This window comes from Pseudorasbora parva, chromosome 15 (assembly GCF_024679245.1).
Source record: "Pseudorasbora parva isolate DD20220531a chromosome 15, ASM2467924v1, whole genome shotgun sequence".
Taxonomy (NCBI): Eukaryota; Metazoa; Chordata; class Actinopteri; order Cypriniformes; family Gobionidae; genus Pseudorasbora; species Pseudorasbora parva.
The window spans coordinates 9918551-9942259 of NC_090186.1; the positions used below are offsets into that span (position 1 = coordinate 9918551).

The 23709-nt window shown below is 36.0% G+C and overlaps 1 protein-coding gene across 2 annotated transcripts in view; it reads left to right on the forward strand.

The window, feature by feature from the left end:
• Window positions 1-23709, forward strand: part of snx17 (sorting nexin 17) — a 38734-nt gene that overhangs the window by 10769 nt on the left and 4256 nt on the right. For both annotated transcript variants that reach the window (XM_067417054.1, XM_067417055.1), the window contains exons 3-11: window positions 738-855; window positions 4675-4739; window positions 7926-8036; window positions 10459-10549; window positions 13710-13797; window positions 18588-18657; window positions 19580-19672; window positions 19863-20066; window positions 23580-23708. In XM_067417054.1, the coding sequence (XP_067273155.1) occupies window positions 738-855; window positions 4675-4739; window positions 7926-8036; window positions 10459-10549; window positions 13710-13797; window positions 18588-18657; window positions 19580-19672; window positions 19863-20066; window positions 23580-23708 (969 nt within the window). The remainder of the gene's footprint in view (window positions 1-737; window positions 856-4674; window positions 4740-7925; window positions 8037-10458; window positions 10550-13709; window positions 13798-18587; window positions 18658-19579; window positions 19673-19862; window positions 20067-23579; window position 23709) is intronic.

The following is a 23709-nucleotide window of genomic DNA, read 5'->3' on the forward strand; positions in this document are numbered from 1 at the left end:
CGCCTCTTACCATAACGGGGAGATGCAAGCACTGAATGCACGCTCTTCTCCACGTGAGAGAGCAACAAGACCACGCCCCCTATTTTGCGTGTTCTTGTGGGCGGAGGGTTAGTCAACAAACGGTTCTAGTGATGTCATTACATCCCTGCACTTCCTGCTGTAGTCCAAACCGGCCGTTCGCTGTAGGCTTTGAAAGGGAACTTCTGTTAAATAAAATATCTCGCTTGGCAACTTTGAGCTTTATATTTTACAGGTATTATTTATGCTCCAACAGCAACATTTCACACTAACTAAAGTTTGAAAGATGGAATCGCGAAGAACAGGACCTTTAAATAATAAAGTGCACCGAGTAATGTCTTCTCCTCATCATTACCAGACATGCCCCTTACTGCTGGTTGGCTACAAATTTGTTTTGGTACTCAGCCCGAGACACTTTTCTTAAGCATTTTTGAAATATAGCTTACCCCACCTTTAACAATAGCAACATTAATATACTTTATATTTGCCAATGGCACAGATGGAGCAACAGCAGGCATCATTTTAGTAGATGCTGTGGAGTGTAAACAGATTTATTAGTGTGGTGCCTGAGAGACCCACAGTCAGCATGCTCGAGTTGACAGCAGCCAAGGGCAGGCAGTGGTCAGTTTCATAGTGTCCTCTTTTAGAATAACCAAATGTTCTGTTTTCAGAATTTGACCTTATCAATTTAAAATGAACTCCTCTCTGTGTTCTTTCAGATAAAAAAAGAATATGGAAATAATGTGGTGCCAGCTTTTCCACCAAAGAAGATCTTCACTCTCACACCGGCTGAAGTTGACCAGAGGAGAGAACAGCTAGAGAAGTACATGCAAGCTGGTGAGAAACACAAAAAACTGCATAAATACACCCCTTTTCTGCTGAAATAAAATTAAAAACTCAATAAAAACTTTGTAATATGCACTGTACAGATTAATTATCTTATTGGAAATGATAAAGGAAAGAGATGAAAGAAAACAGATCGAGAAAAAGCGTAAAAAGAAAAAAGAGAGAGGGCAAGAAAGAGAAATACTTTTACAATTAAGTATTTTTTTATGGAAACAGCCTTTAAGGATTACTGAATTTCCTTATTAGGATCAGTATAGAACAAATGTACCGTTTACAAACAAGATCTGCAACCTGAGGTACAGAAATGCCTATCACAAAATATAAGGGAAATATAACAGTTCACCTGAAAATGATCTTGAAGAACTGCACATAGGAGTTGAAACAAACCTTCAAGCTGGGAGTGAGGCATACATAATACATGACAGAAATCTTGCTGACTTCAGTCAATATTCAGAGTTTCAGACATTACGCCACTCATGATCTGAAAGTTCATCAAAGTAAAGACTCTTGGGTTCACATGAACACGTGAAGTGTTTGTTTTCTCCGCTTTAGTGCCCTTCTCTACGTTGATGGAGAAAAAAACACATTGGAAAAGACGAAAAACAGGCAACTGTATCAATGATAAAATAGCTTTATTAACTGAAACAATAATAACATTTTCTTTTTTAAAGCTATAAATAATATAAATACTCCCCCTCATGTCGTTCCAAACCTGTAAGACCTTTGTCTATCTTCAGAACACTTAATTAAGATATGAAGATTTGATGAAATCCGAAAGCTCTCTGACCACACATAGACAGCAATTCAATTACCACTTTCAAAGCACAGAAAGGAAGTAAAAAAAAGACATCAATAAAATAGTCCATGTGACTCCAGGAGTTCAATCTTAATTATACGAAGTGACGAGGATAATTTTTGTTTGCAAAAAAAAAAAAAAAGAGAGAAAATTCACATGAATAGCATCAGGCAATGGCGAGCTGGCAAACTGGCGTTCTGAAGTAGAAAAAAGCACTGCGGTAACAACGTAAACTGCATAGGAGAATGAATCACTGGAGTCACATGGGCTATTTTTACAATGTCTTTCCTACCTTTCTGGGCCTTGAAAGTGGTAATTACATTGCTGTCTATAGCGAGGTCCGAGAGCTCTCGGATTTCTTCAGAAATATCTTAATTTGTGTTTCGAAGATGAACGAAGGTCTTAGGGGTTTGGACTGACATGAGGGTGAGTAATGAATGCCAGACATTTCATTTTTGCTTTAGCTAACCCTTGAATAATTGAGAAATCATTAATTCAGAATTCAAATTTTCCTTGATCTTTTGACATGTAAGAGATCCTTTTACTATAAAAACTATTGTATCGATCAGCCCTATCTAATATATTAAAAGGGATCATTGTCATTTATTACTTACCCTCATGTCGTTCCAGACCCGTAAGACCTTCATTCATCTTCAGAACACAAATTAAGATATTATAATGAAATCTGAGATTTCTGTCCCTCCATTGACAGCAACGCAACTACCACTTTGATGCTTTAAAAAGTTGATATAGAGATAGAAAAAAACGAATCCATATGAATTGAGCAGTTTAGTCCAAATGTTTGCAGAGACACAATTGCTTATTTGATGAACAAAGTTAATTTAGTCTTTTATTCACATATAAACGTTCATCGAACAGAAGCTCAAGCATGTTCACTTGACGTTCAGGAACCACGCCGCCTGTTTGAGCTTTCTCAATAACCAGTGAGGTTTGTTCCATAAATTAACTGTCTCTATATCAACTTTTTAAATCATCAAATTGGTAGTTGTATTGCTGTCAATGGAGGGACAGAAATCTTAGATTTCATTATAGTAAAAAAGCAAAATCAAATGTTAGATGCTTATATAAAATAACACGATCAGTTTAGACAGCTGTACAGCTGAATCAGATTAAACAGCATATTAATCAAAACTGCCTAATGTTACTGAATGAAATGTTGACCCAAGACGAGCTATAGGACTGTGCAAGCATTAGGACTGTAGACTACGTTTTGATAATCGATCTGGATGTACACTTTGACAAAAGCGTGATTTTTCTCAGCTTTTTGCTCAATGGAAAGACTCTTTCAAAGCAGAGGCTCTGTTCTTTCTTATGTTCTGATACTCATACATCAAAATATTCTAGGGGCCATGAAACTTTTGTAGAAATTATCAAAAACGCTGGCTGAGAAAGAGTTAAATAGAAGCATGACTTCTTTCAAAGAAAAAAAAACAAGCCTAATATCAGTATAGACATTTCAAATTGACAGTAAAAATAGTGATGACTCATCTTGCACTACAAAGATTTCTGTCCAATCGAATGCTCGATAGAACGAGAGAGCCCCTCCCTCTTCTGCCAAATGCATAAATGTAAATGAGAGAGCCCCTCCCTCTTATACTGCCTGCAACTGCAAGTAGCAAGCTGTGGTTCATTGCTGTGATGTAAGCCTGTTGGCTATTTAAAAAGACACCCAAATTTCCTGTTTCAATAGGACATGCATCAACACAGTATAGAAAACTTGTTTTTTAGCCGTAATCCTTCATATGGGGTTTTATATGTCTTGTAATTACTGCTCTTCCTGAAGAGGACGGAGCTTGTTAATGTTTTACACGGTCATTCCTGAAAACATCAGGCACACTACATGAAAGAGAGCTACCGATAGTGTACAGCATTAAGAAGTTTGCCATGCATGTCATTTAAGAGGTTATGGGTGAGGTTTTCAGCACACAAAAGGAAATCAGCAGTGCTGGCAGCACCAAGAGCCGTTTGCTCTAATCCATTCCAGCACTGGCACTATCCGTCGAACAAGCTAAGCCTTGTTGAGCTTATTTGCTCACAGTCTGGAGCTGCTCTTGGCTGGGGCTCCCCTCAGTTACATCACTGAGAAACATGGTTATGGAAAATTAACTGACACAAACGCACAAGCTGTTCAGAAGGTTAATATTTCGTTAGTGTGTGCAAATGTCTTGTGGTTGTTTGCTCATGTGTTATATTGGAAGTAAAAGTAAACATTGTAGTTCATGTTGCTCATTTTGCCTCCAGCATCTTTTTTCTGCAACACTAAGGTTATGATCAGTCAGTGAGCCATGGTGGCATGTTTTAAGAAAAAGTTTGCATTTTATAACAGATTAGTTTGTTAACATGATTTATGATGAATTAATTTTAAAACATGTACTCTTTAGTTTAATTGAGACAGGACACAAGATTAAGAAAGTTGTTTTAAAATATTACCTCAAGGTACACAAAAATATTCTGACAAGCATTCTACAATCATTCCCAGAGAAATTTGAACCTTGAACTTAAAAAAAAAAACAAAAAAACTATATATATATATATTTTTTTTTTTTTTTGTTTTGTTTTTGAATACATTGATTAAAACAATGCTGTTTAAAACAAAGGATTTTTTTTCAGGATTCTTTGATTTAATGGAAAGTTGAAATAAGACATGACAGTTGAAAATTCAAATTGATATCTTTTAATAAATTATTTATGTAAAAGCATTTGCTGTTACTTGATCAATTTAATGCATCCTTTGATAAATAAAAGTAGTGATTTCTTTTTTTTTTTTAAATCTTACTGACCACAACAGTAGTATAAATGTTTAGTTGAATGTTTGTTTATATTTATTAGTTATGTATTGTATACATTTCTGTTCCTTTCTACAAATAGCATGATATCTGGGTATATTATTATAGTAGTTTATATGAGTATAGTAGTAAAAATCAATTACCTCATAAGTAACTACATTTTTATATTCACTTGAAACCTTTAATGACAAGCTTTTCCCCCTGCAGTGCGTCAGGACCCCATTCTGGGATCCAGTGAGGTGTTCAACAGCTTTTTGAGAAAAGCCCAACAGGTAGAATTTTTATATTCCTTTTGTTTATTGAAAGTGTTTAATTATTATTTGAAAAAGTATGATAATTGTAAATATAGTATTTTAACTGCTGCTATTTGAAGTATTGTAATCATACATATGAAAGCTTATTGTAAGTTTACAGATCCAGAACCTGTAATGAATACAATTATTATATCGGTAATTGTTGCATGATTATCCAATTAATCCACAAAATTAGTTACTTTCCACAGAGTTAATTTCTGATATGTCAGAATTTGACACGTCATAAACCTTAAAGGGTTAGTTCACCCAAAATCTTAAAACTAATCCATATGATTTGCACAGTTTATTTCAAATTTCTGAAGAGACTAAGAGACTTTAAATAATAAACGGATTGAATATAGGCTTTTATTTACATGTAAACATTGAGAAGTTCAACCAAACCTGATTGATTTGCGAGAATGAACCTAATTCATTCTTGCTGAAACTCAAACGCCTTGCGTATCGTGTAAATTAACCTCTTTAGTTGTTGCGGAAGCTCAAATGCCCTGCGTAAAACATGAGAACGAACCTCATTGGTTCTCGCACGCCACGCAAGCTTGATTGAGCTGCTGTTTACCACAACTGATGTGTGATTTGATGAATGTTTATATGTAAATAAAAGCCTAAATTCAAGCTGTTCATCATATAAAGTGATCATGTCTCAAGCGAAAATTTGGACTAAACTGCTCAATTCGATTAGATTTAGAATCTCTTTATGATCTTTTTAAAGCACAAAAGTCATAGTTGAGTGGATTGACAGATAGCTCCCAGATTTCAATCAAATATCTTCACTTGTGTTTGAAGATAAAAGTCGTTTGTGGTTGGAATGACATGAAGGTGAGTAAAGAATGACAGAGTTTCTGGGTGAACTAACCCAGAGTAATTTTCCTAGTCATCCTGTTAAAGAGTTAAATATTGGTGGGTCTGATTTATCTCATTTCCTCCTTAAGATAATCTTGTGTGTTGAATGAAGAACCACTTCATGTTTCTCTGTTCACTTCCTTACATTATTGTACAATCCTGTACTACATTTGCTGCCTGAATCACATAGGTCGCATTCATTCTTTGGGAATTTTGCAGTCAGATCCCGTTTGTCCCAGAGCTGCCCATCAGAGAGCAGTCTGCAGGAACAGAATAAGAGATTAGACTTGGCCTTGCGCCTTTTCATTTTCCAATCTCTGTAAAGATCAGCTGCTGCTTTGAGACCCTCTGCCTCAGTGGGAGATGAAACATGCAGGAGGGGGGGGGGGGGGTTGCAAATTCAAAATTTTGCAAATTTTGAATTTGCAAAAAGTGAAAGATAGGAAAGTGAAAGAACAGTGACGCTACTTTTTATCCATGGAAATGGTGTGCTGTAGTCAGCACTGTAGTGTTTTGACACGTGTGGATTTGTGTTTTAATTCTAATATCTTATTACCGCATCACCAGTCCTATCTAAACACCTATATTTTGTGATAAGCCTGAATCCATACTGTAAATCACACAGAAATCAAAGTGTTACATTGAATCTGAAATGAAAATTCCCCCATGACATGCAAGCTGAAATACAGAGGAAATTAATCTGCTGTGTAAAAGGATGTTATTAATATGACCAGTATTGAGATCAGCTGAACAGGAAGCATCAGAAGTTGAATTAGAGTTCAGCACAGTATTTTTCCAAAACCTTTAAAGGGGTACTTGCTAGCAAAATGAGCTTTCAATAAAAGTTGGCTGCCTAGTGCCTATACAAAAAAAATGACTTTTTAAAAATATTTTTTATTTACTTAATTTCTAGATTTAATCAATAAATAATTTAATTTAAGCACATTCTTTCAAAGTAACTCTCCAATACATGCAATAACCAGCTCAGATCGGCTCAAAATATCTCCCAATGGGTCAATATTGGGTGTCTTTGCGAGCTATTGTGGGGAAAAAATATAACATGACATTTCATGACTCTTATAGTTCTTTATGGAGCAAATGATCCTAAAAATCAGATCTTGAGTTTATCTTTTCAGAATGCATTCAGATACACATGTAGACATTATAAAGTCATTATTGGTAACCTTTTCATTCTGAAGCATTCCATTCATTCTTAAAGACCTGTGAGAGAAGGTTTTGATACTACTTTTTTGGTAATTTTATTTTTTCTTACAACCACATAAACTCCTCAAATCCAGTCAATTTGCTTTGTGTGTTAGTGGTTCAAGTGTGACAAAAGTCCTGAAGTCTTGGACCACTCCAGTGAATTCTCAATTTTTACAATTTTTTTAAACAAGACCCGAGGGAAGGATAAAGGCATAGTACAGTAACACTTTCAGTGATAACATATCCATGATATCTATAAAAGTGATAAACCTTACAATACCTGTTCTGTTAATTACCCTCTGTCGATCTGACTGTCTGTGAGTGGGTTTACAAAAATGGGGAAGTATAATCTGTAGTTTTCAGAAGTTGTCAAAAGCCCGCCGGAAGTCTGTCACCTAGCAGACTTTTGCTGATTAATACATGTGAATTTCTTGGTTACATGGAGAATGAGAAAATAATACCATCCATTTACATATATTAACGATATTTTAATCATACAAAGCAGATTGAAATTGGTGAAGTTACACTTTAAAGAGGACCTATTATGCCCTTTTACAAAGTCTTGATTTTCATTTGGGCTCTACTAGAATGTTTTCATGCTAGAATGTTCAAAAAACACCTTCTTTTTCCACATATTTTACATTGTTGCAGCACCTATCTTCCATGTCTGTCAGTTCCTGTCTCTATGAAGCCCCTCCTTTCGAAAAGCACAATGTGCTCTGATCGGTTAGCTGGAGCAGTGTGTTGTGATTTGCTCAGTTGCTTCTAGTATGTTTTGGAAATGTCATGATAGATGTCATTTGATCTGGGGTGGAAAAAATGTCTCTTGGACATGGCGACAACACACTACTAATGCAACAAAACCAGGCCATGTTCCTATTCTTTTGTATAATGCCTTGGGTGGGAATTATTTGAGGAATATTGTGACGTACAAGTAAAAGACTACAATCAAGGCTTTTTAGGGAGTTCAGAAACAGTGCACACTGATATAGAGCATAACTACCAAACAGCAACATTATACACTAATGAAAGTTGAAAATGTAAAAAAAAACAATAATATGACTTTTAAAAGAGCATCAATGTTTCACTCTGCCACAGGAGACCCAGCAGATCCCGACTGAGGAGGTGCAACTAGAAATCTACCTGTCTAATGGCCAGAAGGTCAAAGTCAACATCCTCACATCTGACCAGACCGAAGATGTTCTGGAGGTGAGAATGCTGTTTCCAAAGCACATATCAGCTTCATGTTCTCAAAGCCCAGTATCACTTCCAGGTTAATGCCTTTATGTAATTTTGGATGGTAATATCTTTCCTGACACCTTTTATTGTAATAATGAGCTAACATGAATATCCTGTATGCACATATTAATTTGTCTTGATATAATAAGTGAACTCATATGGCCACATAGAAACATGACATGAACACCTTTTCTGATTTAACAGAAGTGAAAAAAATTCAATTTGTTTATTGCCCAACAATAGGTATAGTCTTATGATACAAAACAAACTTAAAATGTTCAGTTTCCTGTATGTTTTCCAGATATTATTGTGGATTTCTTTGAAAATGTAACGTTTTAATGATTTAAAAAAATTGTTTAATGATAAAAAATATTTCAAATAATTTCAAAATACACAATTAATAATTATTTAAAATAATCTGTAAATTATGCATTTAAAACAGTAGATGTTTTAATTGTAAATGTAAATACAACATTTGAAATTTAAAGTGGGGCAAAAGTAGTTTTATTATGCAGTTATTGCAGATTAGCATTTCTGCAAACGAGACCATAAAATATCACCAAAATCTTCCTCTGTCCAGTGTCTTTATACACACCTCTGTTCAAAAAATTTGGTCGGTAAGAAATTAATACTTTCATTCATCAAGATAAAGACATTTATATGTTATGTTATATGGGTCAATGACATGATGTGCATTATTTCCTTTAAAAATAATTTGATAAATTCATGACGTATATCACCTTATTCTATTAACTCTAATTTAGTTTGAATACATTTTTAGTACATTTAAATACATATTATTTTGTAGTCGGTAAACCCACAAAATGTCAGGTGGTACAACTGTCCGAACAATTGAACATACTAAGAATAACAAAAAATAATAAAAACTATGGCATCATTTTAGGTTTGAAATATTTCATATTAACCAAATGAATATTTATCAGTAGTTTTAAAGCAGTTCACTTTCCATAACATCAGATGGTATAACTGCAGTGTGTTTATGTGTATGTGTGTGTGTGTGTATGTGTATGTACACACACAACTATGTGGCTGTACCTCCTGACATAAAAATCGTCACAAAAAAATCTATATATCTCACGATTGTCACAAAATGGTTTTCAGCAAGAAATGTTTGAGTGGCAAATCATCCTATTGGAATGATTTCTGAAAACATCTATTTTAAATTGTAATAATATTTCACAATATTACTATTTTACTCTAATTTTGATCAAATAAATGCAGCCTCTTTGAGCATAGGAGACATTTACGCTTATACATTTTGGCAGACTCATCCAAAGCTACTTCCTGTACATTACATTCAAGGTACAAATTTTATTATCAGTTCAGCATTCCCTGGGAATTGAAGCCATAAGCTTTGGCATTGCTAGTGCTGTAAACTAAACTGTACTGTACTGTTTAAGCTACAGGAATGCTTCTTTCAAAACATTAAAAAATGTTTTACTGACCCTAAACGTTTGGTAGTAAATGTATGCGCATATAGTCCACTGTGAGTTTAATTAACACAGGCTAAACCCAGTAATGATGTATATTATTTCTTCTTTTCTTAAAAGGGAATGGAATGCATTAACTAAAGGAAAAAATTGTGTGATTTTAATCATGATTAATCACTATTTAAATTGATTGACAGTTCTAATATAGACTTCCTTTTGTTGTTCCTTTTCAATGCAATTGAATACAAATAATATTATGCTGTACAAGTCTTAGTCTGTAAAATAAAATAACATCGTGTATTTCCTTCACTTAGACCTGCTCTCCAATCAGCATAACGTATATTAGAGCTTAAGTCTTAAGGGCTTTAAGAAGCTCTTCGTGGATCATAGCTTTCCCATGTGCATTACACAGAGCTCTCATTAAAATGCACCCTGCACCCATATGCAGCACACACTGCTTTCTGCTGTGCTACTGAACCACAGTGATGGCCCAAAGCGCACTTTAGCACCTGACGGAAGTGAGAAAGTCAAGTGTTACGCATAAAACATGGCTTAAATGTAGTGAAGAGTAACTTGATCATGGGACCACTTGGGTGTAATGTTTAACACTTGCACGCACAACACTCCTGTAAAAGAACACACTTCTAAAAGATTTGACACAAAGAGAAAATGTTATGTTTAAAAATGGCATATTATATAAGGAATTATAAAAGGAAATATGAAGCCTACAGTAGTAAAAATACATTTGTCCAATAAAAGCATGGTAACATAGCAAGGGTGTTTACTTGTCTATTCTAAATTCACATATACACACATCATTTATCAAGTTTGTGTGCTGTGGCTATGAATACATATGCATATCTTGTGAATTGGTTTACTCTCATCTCTTGTGGGTAATAATAAGTGCTGTGTAGATTAATGATGCTTTTTGTCCTCATCAGGCAGTGGCCTCAAAGCTTGACCTTCCTGATGAGCTGGTGGGATATTTCAGCCTCTTCCTGGTTCAGGAGCGGGGGGACGGGGGCTGCACATGTGAGTATAACATTTTACCCATTTCATTTTCAAACCTTAATACCAATTTGCCATCATAAGGTGTGGCCTGCTGGCTTTGGCTGGAAAGTGGCTTGGCTGTTATTAAATTGTATCTAAAAGTCAACATACTCCCTCTGGACTGGATCTAAATGCAGCCCTGGCAGCTCAAAAGAGGGGTCTGTGTTCTGTGAGATGGCCGCCCACTCTTCTCAAAAGTAAACTGAGGTCAAGTAGATGAAACTTCGGTCAAGCTGTTGTTGGCATGGTACACGCAGCTCTGCTGTAGGCCTGTAATGGATGTTAGGCAAGCATTGTAATTGTTATTTTTTTTATACTTGCAGGAATTGAATTATAAATTGAAGTATTAAACTTTTTTTTTGTTTTAGATCCATACATGAATATGTCAGTAATATAACGACACGTTCACATGTTCGTGGTTCTCGATTGTCAGTTAATTGTCAGATGACATACAGGGGATGTTTACATGACACCATTTTCAGTGTAAACAGAGAACTTTGAAAATAAATGCCTTTCCGATCTGATGTGTGATGGAAAAAGGGATTAGAGCAGGTTCGGCAAAAGGCAGATTCGAACTTCTGGTCGATTTGTGTCAACTTTCTGCCATGTCTTACCCCTGAACTATTACCACTGTAAATAATTTGTAATTTTGTCTGGCCCTAGTAAACAAGATGGGCTGTTTGCACTTAATATAAATGATGTATACTCAAATAAATGTTCTGGAGGAGTATCCACCCACTTTAAAAAAAAAAAAAATTGCTTTTTTTTTTTTTTTGCTTCTGACACCCATGCATTTATTTACACGACAGCGATGTTTTGGGGGCCTGAAATGAACTTTTGAAAACAAAGTTTCAAAGTTCAAATTTTTGAAAACTATACAGTTATTCTCTCTGCATACACAAATGTGAATTTGTGAAGACAGTGGTGCCGTGCACATACGTGCCATCGCCAACTACTGGCCTGGCAGCATAAAACAGTGTTTAGTCGTTTTTGTGAATCCGTTAGAAAGGGGATATGTACCCTGATTCTGTGTTTAGTTTACAACATGTTTATATAAGCTTCTCGTTAGAAGTCTGGTAAAATGCTGAAAACATATGTCTACAAAAATGTTAGAAATAATGCAAATGTGAAAATTAAATGAGCTTGGTGAACATAAAATAAAGTTCCCACAAGAACCCCCAATTGAGAAACTGTGTTCTAAGCAATAAGTCATTAATTTTCGACTTGCCGACAATCAAACAAATTCCCATAGGGGCCAATAACGTACTGAAACCACTCAGAATGACTTACCAACTGCATAGTAACTCCCTGTCAACACCCCACAACATCCTAGCATAATGATGAGTTTTGCACAGAAACCTAGGGTTACCTGATAAACAATAGTCAATTTTTTTTTTCTGTAAGCATTGAGACATGCCTTTATCAGCTCAACACATTACATACTCTGAAAGGAGACAAAATACTGCATTATAGTTGCCTAGAGGGTGAAAGACAACATGAAACACTGCTCCGGTAGAAATAGATGTGCTTTCCTCATTAGTCTGTTATAAACAATGTTTGCTGAGACTTTATTTGCAGGAGTAAATGCAACAGCAGCAGTATTTAAATTGGTTGTCACTGTATTGATTGATTGTGTATGGCATAAAATGCCCTGTTCAGAGAAATATCACTTGCTCCATCTGAAATTAAACCGATTATACACTCACTGCAAGGAGTTGTGTTTGCTCAAGATCATATTTAATAATATTCTGGCTTCAAGTGCCTTTTCGAATGACCATGAGTTCATCGATCATTTTTCTATGAACACCCCCCAGAGACAGAATAAATGAATTCCCTGAGTCCAGATTTTTTTCATTTCTTGTGCAATATCATGTTGGTTCAGTGCGCAGGGAAGAATTTGTAAAGAATAGGCTATTTTTTCCTTGACTTTTCTCTTTCCAATACTGCCGTCACTGTTTTACAGAACTGAACATTTTTCAAAAGATGAATCCCTGGGAGAGCAGTAGAGTTATTGGAATGGGATTTGTTATTTTTCTTTAGACTTCACCGACTCAGGCCAGTTCTTGAAACTGGAGGGCATCACGTCTCTGATTTCATGCAGATGTCTGGCAGCCGCTCTCTTTGTCTGCATGTAACGTTGTCGTTTTGTTTGTGGAACTTTCCATGTCTACTTTTTTTATGAGCTGTCATTGTTCGACTACTTTTAGCTTAGAATCCTCACGCATCCCCGAGGAATGACATGCTATGTGCCTCCCACTCGGTTGCCAGATCCTCACCTGAAACAAGTTAATCCTGTCAGATATGATGGAAAACAGTCCCCATAAGAATCCTTCCCAAAAATGATTTTGGCACTCTGCCCATTCTTGGCAGAAATATGTATTTGGGGGAAAAAATTAGGAAAATAAATGCCTGCAAACAGAACCTGATTTTCAAGTTGACTGATGGTGGAGCCAAGATCAAGAAATATGTGCCAAAGAATGTCTGTGCTAAAAACAGAAAACGTCATTTTTGTTATTATTGTTATAAATTATGGAAATGCATCTGAATTGTATTATTATAAATGATCTTTACAGTGACAACAATATGCAATAACCATACAAAACAATTAGAAACATGGTGATAATGTAGTACATATGTATTTATTAAGATATTCCCATCATATAATACCGTTCTTGTCTTAACATGCTGTCTAATGTCAGACTACTGAAAGGGTAAGCCAAAGAGTAGAATGAACAGTTGTGACGGCATGCACTATGCTATAGATCTAACTGTCGTCTCTTCTTCTTTTCACACTCCTCTTTTTAATGTTCCTAAAAGCTCAGTGCCCATTTCAGTTCAATCCCTGGCTTCCTCTCCCTCTTTCCCAACTCTAGAGAAAACGTCTTTTCTAACAGCTGCAGTATTTATTCTCTCCCTTCCTCCCTCCTTCCCTTTCCTCTGTTCCTCCTTCTCTCTTGCACTAAGTGATCAACATGTTATTGTGCCCTCTACGGCTTTTGCCAGATGGATTCTCCCCCATCTCACGTTGTTTGTTGTCATTGTTATTACTCTCCAAATGTCCTTGAGTCTGAAGGCACTCATACATTTCATCTGGTCTCTCATTCCCTCATCCAAACCTCTCCGACCTCCCACGGTGCCCCAGACGTGAGAAAACTGCAAGAATTCGAGCTGCCCTACGTGTCCATCACCAGCCTGCATAGTCCTGACTACCGTATCGTCCTCCGTAAAAGGTACAAAACTCATTTTGGAAGTGATTGCTGAGCATTGTCCAATAGCAGACCATGTTTAAAAGAATATATATTTATTTAGCTCAGGGCTGAAGTCATTTGGTGTTCTGAAATACTTCTATAACAGCCTGTTTAAAGGGATTGTTCACCAAAAAAAGTATTTACTCACCCTAAACCTGTATAACTTTGTAACTTATGCAGAGCTTAAAAGAAGATATTTTGAAGAACATACTGTTTTTAAGCTTGAAAGTATCACAATGAAAATATAATTTCAAGTCTACGGAAGTGATATAGTAGCCGCATTGTGAAGAAAAGATCAAAACCGAAACACTTCCAACTATTCACCAAATTTTCCTTGCACAAAGTTATCAGATATTTTCTAATTATATCCCAAAAGTCACATGGACTGTTCTTTATCATTTTATTGTGTTTTTTTGTCATTATTTTAACTTGACAGCTACAATGCTTATTTGCTTTTATTAATAATGTCCAAGATATTTTTTTTTTTTTTAAATCACCTTTTATGTTCTTCAGAATAAAGTCATACAGGTTTGTCATAACATGAGTAAATTATGACAACTATATTTTTTTTGTTTAATTATCCCTTTAATAAAGTTTAAAGTGCCCCTATTATTCTGTTTTAAAGGAACTGTATGTAAGAAATGTATTTCAATTAATCATAAATTGGCCCTAATATGTCAATAGACATTAAGAAATCATGTTCTTTTTAAATACTTATATCACTGACAACAGTAGTCCAGCCAGGATATTGTCATTTTAAAAGTTGTTGTTGCAGCCCTCAACTGATGTTGATGCTGTCATGTTGTGTTTTGGCCTGAAGCTCCGCCCTCCACCTATCTACCAATCACAAAGTCAGTAGTGTTTCGGCATCCGGGTTGCCAGGATGTGCAAAATCTAATTAGCACAGCTGCAGCTACAAACGTTCCTGCTTGATCCTGCAGCCTATTTGGCAACCTCAAGTCAGGGGGAGGGGGAGAGGGGAAAGTGATTGCAGTTTTGTCCACAATCTTACATACACTTCCTTTAAAAGTTTCTACTTTTTTTTGGAGGTCTCCTGAAACTGGCTTACATGCAAAAAACACTTTCATATTCGGAAGCTAAACAGCCATTTCAATAAACCTCAGCTCTGGAGGCTTTCTAAAGCTCAGTGATTGTACACACTGTAAAGACCGTTTGCATTATGCACATTTTTTTCTAGTGACATAGAATCGTAACGAAGCAGGATTTGAAATATAAATTACTTGTTTGGGCGATTCAGAGTCAATTCTTTCTTTTGTGAGACTACCTTTATTAAACGTGCACTTTCAACTTAACAACTTTCGCAAAACGTTTACATTCACAGCTGTATTACACACTATGAAAGGGAATATTCGAAAAACCAAAATAGCACTTTAAACTTTCCTGATTTACAGAGTTTAAAACGTTTCTTAGAAACTTCATGAACTCTTCCCAAAGTATAACTTTTTAAATGGTGAGATTTTAGTCCTCTCAAAGGGCTATTCAACACATGGGTATTTGCTTAAGGAAGAGGTCCCCCACAAGGCTCCATCTTTACCCTGTTTTAAATACTAGAGGTACTGTTTTGCCTTCCGGTTGTATTATAGTTACCACAGCACTCAGCTCGTGTGGTTCTGTGCAGCAGTCGTTTTTGTATTTCCTAATTTAGATATTTTGGACATGAAGGCAGCTTGATTTAGACGTCTCTTTTATAACTCGAACAACTGTGCTTTAAAGAATCTCTGAAGTAGTTTAAAGCAATACAAACTTCATTATTTATTCACAGGAAAGTGCCCGTCTGCACACAGCTTATACATTTTGCTGTTGCTAGTGGTTTATGAACAGCAGCATATTCATCAAATGCCCTTTGGAATGCACGGTTTATGTAATGGCATAATTTGAGAGAATCAAGGGAGATTATTTATGTAAAACCATGAGCATGGGCATAGAAAACACCATGTGTTTCAGCATGTGCAGAGGAAGCAGGTGTGAAGGTGTTATGTGAACATAAACGTCACATTTTAGCATATTAGAACAGCTTAGCAGGGATTATTTTGCTAAAATGGTTCTACTTTCACCTCTTATAAATCCTTATTGCTAAATCACACACCTCTTCATCACAATCTGTTTAAAAGGGTGTATTCTTTTGAGTACCTTCAGGAGAACTGCAGGCCTCTTGACCTACTTTACGGATTACAGACAGCCTTCAGCCAGATCCCACCTGTTCAATTCATCAGGAATGGGATATAAATCTGGCTGCTCTGATTGGCTGCTAACGGTAACAGGAAATGGGTATAAAAGTGCAGAAATATTTTAGAGAAAAGTGAAAAGATATCATAGCTTTATCCCTGGATAACTTTGTACACTATGCGTTTGTGTTGTTTTCATTATATGCACTTACGAGCCGCACCGATTGCCAAAAAAAACAGACATTTTCACTCACTGCCTGCGGTTTTGATTCATAACTGGGAACTAACAAACACAGTTGCACAACTCCGTCGCTACTCCAGAAAAAAACAATCCAACGCTCTTCATTGACTTTGTATTGCATGAGGCTGCCTCCTTGTCATTTTGGACTTATTACAAAAAATAGAACAATGTCTAAATGCTGATATGTGACAAGTGTACAGCAAACAAGCTAAAAAACATAACCAAGTTTTTATAAGCCGTTGACCCCCAAAAAACGAGCATTTAAGGACACAAAAGTGGATCCGGGGAATAAGACGTGAAGCTTCAGCGGGAAGAATGAGTACATTTTGGGATCCTGACACTCCGTATGCCTCAGTATGCCTGCTTATGCAGTAAACATTTTGTAAAATATCCACGTGTCAGTTTTAAATATTATATGTCCTGTCGCTGATTACTTTCCCCTCCAGTGGGCGTAGTTCTCAATGTAATATAGCATGTCACGCTCTGTCTCTATTGCGTTCAGATTATGACGCGTTGCTCTGTCTCTATACAGGCAAATCCGCACTTTATGATGTCATACAGGGCCATACTCGAAAAAAACGTTCTGAAACTTTGAATCCTCAAAGAGTGTATATGCCACAGAAAAAGTCATTTGTCCAACTCATTTTTTTTGTTTGTTAAAATTTTGGCCACGTTTAGCATAAGAATCCAGCTCTTTAACAGTGTAAATAAGTTATAATGCATGAAATAGCATTAGACCCCGCACCCAATTGTAATATTTCACAGGATCCCTTTTTTAATTATTTACATTTTTATTTTAACTGCATTCTTGATCAAATAAATGTAGCATTGTTGAGCATAAGATACTTTCAAACACGTTGAAAGTCACAAAGCACAAAAACATTTTAATAGTAATGTACATTTTTGAGAAATACACATTTCACATAATGTTCTCATGTCTTTTGTCTTATTAAAAAATAATACAATGAATTGATGTTACACAAATGTTTTAATGTATCATACATGTTTATTTTTCCACTTTTCTCCCAAATATGCATTACAAAAAAATTACTTATTTTTTAAAAATGCAGTTGTACTTTTTCTTAAACTAATTTAGATTCACTATAGAGTATATAAGAGTCTGAACCTTCACTACCCACATTTCTCGCAGACCACATGAAAATGATCTTTTCAGACAGTGTGTTCTACATCTGAGAACTTCATGACCATTAAAAAAGCATACATGTATATAGTATGAATAAAGTATTATCTAGCATGTATGTTTATATAGTATGAATGCAGTCTGAATGTTCTACATCCGCTGCCATGTCATGTGAGTTGAGTGAGCTCCTCTCCCATGTTCCATGGCCAGTTGTGTCTATTGCATGTGAACTTCAGAAACTTGGCAGAAGTAGAAGGTCACATGCAGTTTTCCACCTACTATATGATATGGAGATGTGTGTATTCAGACACGTGATGATTGGCAAATTCTTGGCTCAGGGCAAATAAGTCAAAACAGATTTTTAAGTAATCAATTAAATTTCAAGAAAATAAATATTATTGATTGAAAAATTCCATAGGAAATGATGAATATCTTGAGGTAGTGATACAAACAAAATTTGCCATCTTATGACCAAGAAATATATAAATGGCATTTATGAAGGTCAAAAAAACATGTTTTTTTTTTTTTTGAAGAATTCATGGAATATCATATAAATAAACATTCTTATTTTGATTAAAATGTCTCAAAAATCTCAGTGTTCTTATGCCTTCTAGGGTTAAAAATATGCAAGCATCGCCTGCTAAAAGCTTTCAAATGAGATTTAACGGATGTCAAGTATTGGATGCTATGTGAACAATATCTATTGTTATGCTCGATTGTATCTCTGTGCCATTACAAACTCTGCTAAAACGTTTTTACCATTTCTGTACAAAGTGTGATGAGAATAGTTTTTGACATATGGACGGCCATTGAGCTGAAGATTGCTTGTTTGCCAGATTGTCATTTGCTTCTGGTCAAATGGAGAAAAACACTGCAGCAGCATTTGTTCAAGAGCATATAAGATACTATTTCCATATAGATAGGCAGATGTTTCATTTCAGGACAGATCTCTTCTTTTGTCTGTTTTACTTCATGGAAGATTTAATTGAATGTTTTGTAGACTATTGTTAAGCTTTCTTCTTGTTAGGTCCTCAGGCATGTGTGCATAAAGGGTGTGATTATGCAGTAGAAGGCAGTAATTGTAGCGCTTAATTGTTTTAGATGATACATCAGACAGCAGATGTGATCAAAGAGGACAAAGGTAAATTATATTATGTGCCTAAAATAACTTTCAAATCATTATTGTCTCCTGTCCTATTCTTAGCTATTGGGACACAGCGTACGACAGTGATGTCATGGATGACCGTGTGGGACTCAACTTGTTATATGCTCAGGTAACAATTTTTAAAGGTACTCTGTGTGTGGTCCATCGCACAAAAAGTTGTCAATGTGTGTAATGGTTCTGGCAAATATTGTGGCTTGTGTTCTCATTGGTCATTTCTTTTTACATAGTTATTTACTCTTTGTGGGAATCATCTAAAAATGGCTTGGTTATAATTCTTTGTCAGCGTTTATATTAACTGAAATAAAAATACAGACCTTAACCTTACATTCATCTTGTCATTCTTATGACTATAACGCTAACTAAAATAAAATAAAAATGGGCATAAAATAAGTTGTGTAATAAAACTGACAACCCATCTGCATTTGGTTATTTTACTGAATAACAGTAACACTAGACTACTGATAAATGAATGCAACGTTAAACATTTTAACATAATGCCAGTTGTGTTTTACCTTTGCTTTTGGTGTATTAACTTCCAAAGCCATAAAATACTGAAACGGTAGAATTTACAATAGTGCTCAATTTGTTTACATAATTTAATGCATCATTAGGTATCATGAACTAACAATTGTTATTCTATAATGTTAGTTTATGATATGTAATGCATAAGATAATTAAGATAATAAAATGATTTTGTATTAAAAACTAACATGAATTAACAATGAACAACAGTGAGTTTAACTAACATAAATTAAGATATACATATATCAAATGTTGTTCATTGTTAGTTCATGTTACAATGAAACTAATATTAACAAATTGAATACTGAATCTAGAACATTTTAAAGGATTGCATGCAAATTAAATTGAAACTAGAAATAGAAAACTAAACTGACTGCATATTGAGCTGGGATTGAAGATTGTTTTATCATTAAAACATTCACAAATCTCCTTTAAAAACCACATAATTTATTCAAAAGTCAAGTTCAGAGTGAAATAAACCACTTTTTCCCCCCTCTTCTTCCACTCAGACGGTTTCTGACATAGAGCGGGGATGGATCCTTGTGAACAAAGAGCAGCACAGACAGCTGAAATCCCTGCAGGAAAAGGGCTCAAAAAAGGAGGTACGGCTGAGCTCCACCACACACGTTATTTGATCTCCCTAGTGTCTTTGAGCTGGAAAGAAATTGACTGCTTCTATTAAAGCTGAAGTCCATTCTCAGACCGGACTGTATAATGGTGAAGCTTTGTTAATCTAGTGCTTTGTGTCTGTTAGATTACCATCTGTGTATCTAAACATGTTTCTCCACACAGTTCATCAGATTGGCTCAGACACTGAAGTACTACGGCTATATCAAGTTTGATCCCTGCATCACAGATTTTCCAGAGAAGGGCTGTCATGTTATAGTCGGTGCCGGCAATAATGAACTCAACTTTCATGTCAAACTGCCCAGCGAACAGATGAAAGAGGGCAGCTTCAAAGTCACGCGCATGAGATGCTGGCGGGTCACTTCATCTGTAAGTTTGATAAAAGAAGTCTTTTTATTGTAAAAGTCTTAAAGGGGTCCTTGATTATAATTTAACTTTTTAACTTTAGTGTGTTATGTTGCTGTTATATAAACAACATCTGCAAAGTTACGACTCTCAAAGTTCAATGCAAAGGGAAATATTTACTTTTAGAGAAATCACTTTTTAAGGACTACAACAAACGGCTGATGAGGACTACAACATGCTTCTTTATAGTTTGGGGACATCATAAACCCTAAAATGTATATAAACCCTGCCCCCGTGAACACGCAACAAAGGGGTTAAGGCCATGTTGGGCTGCCTTAGAGAAGAGGAAGAGTTGTTGTAATAGAGCACATTTGGCAGCTCAAGCTGTTGCATCCGTCTTTTAACATTTATTGCAATACGGTAGCTGCAATAGCATGTCATAAAAGCAAGATGACAGCATAAGTTATAAACTATACATGTTCTATCTTCATGCAGCATATATTATCTGGCTCTGTGCATCTTACAACAGTTCCCACACAAGTGATTTATAGATTATCATGACAGAATATGCTAATCAATGACTTGAAGATTGTTAACTCCACATCAATTACATAAATTCATCAAGTAACCTTTCAGGAACATCCTGTTGCATTCTACATTTGATCACTTCTTCTTGAGCCTCTCCATCATTGTGCGACTCGACATAAACCTTTTCATAGCTGCTAACGTGAGCTCTTGAAGCTCCACCCTCTTCAGCTCATTTCCATTTAAAGGGACACACACACAAAAAAAAAATTATATGGGTTGATTTCCATCCCTGCAAGATTTCAGTGCTCCAACACCCCGACATACCCACCAGACATTCAAATTCAATGGAGAATTTGGCCGCCCCATACAGAGAAAATTGCATTTGGCTATTTTTGGGCTACTTTTGGCTGGCCATTAGGTTACTTTTGTTGCACAGACCTGGCAACCCTATCTGACACATTTCTTGTCCATGACACGGCAAGAATTTAAAACCCAAAATTGCATAATCGGACAGTGACTTTTGTGTATTCTGGACCCAGCATTTAACAACAGTCATACAAGCTTAAGATTAAAAACAACTGGTACCATTTAGTATGTGTCTTGCAGAGTCTGATTGGCACAAAAGCTTGTAATTCAGCAGTTTCACAGTACCAGAGTCCTTTCTCAGGTATTTCAATAGTTATGAGAGGTCATTGACCCTGTGAAGTCAAATGTTTTTGAAGAAAGAACAGTTTGTTTGTTTTTAGACATAATTAAGACACTTTTATTTGTTTGTTTTAAATGAAACAGTCAAGCAGCATTTCATTTTAGGCAGTGGCTATTACTAAATTCATCAACTAATGGGTCCTGCACACTGTGTAATTTTTCAAAATCCTTTGCGACTGTCCCTTGTCAGACTGTACGAACATGATCCCCAGCGTAAGCCATGTCACACTGTAAAATCTTGGCATTAATGTCAGACTGTACGATAGTGAAGGCGCGCTAAAGACGGACACGCATCAGAAAACTCGTCTGGAGTTTTATATTATCAATGAATGACACGTTCGGTGACAGTGAGCTACATTACACGCAAGACTGAAATGCTGGCTACAAAGAAATCTCCAGCTCTCGTTTTGGTCATAGTTTGTCTTGAAAAACGGAGATATTTGACTGTCGTCGTAGGAGAAGTCACACTGCAGGATTGTGTGCCAAATCTTCTGACACTGCCAGAATTTAGTCTGAGGTAAAATTTGATCGCAGCGCTCATTAATCGGCTGCCGGTGAACATGTCAAACTAACGACCAAAGACGTCAGATTTTAGCCTAGGATCAGAGGAATCTTTTAGGATTTGCTAAATTTGTCTCAGACGGCCAAATCGTGGCCAAAATCACACAGTGTGCATCCGGGTTTAACAATTCAGAAACGTCCTATTGCATTCTATGTGATAAATGTAATAAAACCCTTTTTGGCCCTTGTCCAATTTTTTAAACTTGTTGTAAATAGCATCGATCACTATCTGCACTAAGTGTAAATAGCAACTAGATACTATTTACACTGAGTGAAAATGGCTGTAGATGCTATTTATTAAGTTAAATAGCATACTAAGTGAAAATAATTATATTTACACCACGTAAAAGTTGCAGTTCTTTGCAATATGTGTAAATAGTAATTAGATGCTATTTATGCTTAATTTTGACAGATACATACTGTTTGCTCCTCAGTATTGTTGAACATTAACAGGATGCAATTAAATCATAGAGTGTAAATGATTATTTATTAAAATTATTAAATGGATGCAGCCTTAATGGGACAATAAAAGCCCCCCCCCCCCCCCCCCCCCTAACCCTACCCAACAAATGTTTTTTATTATTATTAAACATTTTATTAGGCAATTTATTTCCACTTTTACAACATTTTCTTATTTTTTTATTGGAAGTAAATGCCTTTCCAATGTGATGGGAAAAGGGAGAAGAGTGAGCTCAGCAAAAGGTGGATTCAAACCTGGGTCGATCTACTGACTACATCACTGAAGACATTAAAATATGCATATGTTTTTTAAAATCTTGTTAGGCCCAACCAGGAGCTAGTGCGACTAGCACTTGCCAACAAGGCACACTATTTGCACTTGGTGTAAATAGACACTCCGTTCGTTTCATGTTAGCGTGGTTTGAAATCTTTATAAAAGAGACTTTTTTAATTAAAATATTATTCAGTAAACTTTAAAACCCCTTATTTTTCCAAATGATCTGTACTACGTTTTAAAGCAAGGAAAACTTAGTTTTACATCTCCAGACAACTCTTCTCCAAATTCCTTCTGTGACTGTCCCTTCAGGCATGTCTGGTTGGTCTATTTCTGAAAATGGGAAGTTGCAACTTGGATGACCAAAAAGCCACTTACAGCAGGAAAAGACACTGCGCTCTTTGTCTTGTGGCTCACTTAAAACTGTCAGATACTAGACACTCATCCACCTATCCATTCATATTTATTTCATGGGACTCCTGCCGTGCGTTTGCACTGCAGCCATTTTAATATACTAGAAACAAAATAAAGATGATGTAAATTAACTTTCTAAAATGAATGCAGGTTCTGCTGTTTCATTGGAGAGTGGAAGTCGTCTATGCTCCACTCTGCAGTGGTCTTGGCTTGGTCTGTGGACTAGAATAACAGAGTTTGTGTTACTAATGAGCTCAGAATGGCCGTCCTGAGATCAAGACCCGAGGATGAGGATGCTGGGACTGCATAGCCATGTCTTTCTAATGGGACTGAAGAGAGTTTCCTTTGTCTGTGTAAATAAATTGTCTGTATTGTGACATCTGAGACAATTCTAATGAGACACTTTTGTGTTTTGTGCTCGTGATGCAATGTAATTATGAGGACGATGACATTTAGAGCAGAGCTAATGATGACTAATTGAGCTTTGAAAGTAATTGCCGCGTAGAGGAGTTTAGTAACGGCCGCTGTAATTGCCTCGACACAAATAACAATGATTATCATGATCGTATTTGTGATGACCTGGTTTGACTCTACAGCAGGTGCCTGTGGCCAACGGTACCGCAAACCCAAGCAGTTCCAGTAAATGTGATGTGAAACTAGAGCTGGCCTTCGAGTACTTGATGAGCAAAGATCGTCTGCAGTGGGTCACTATCACCAGTCCACAGG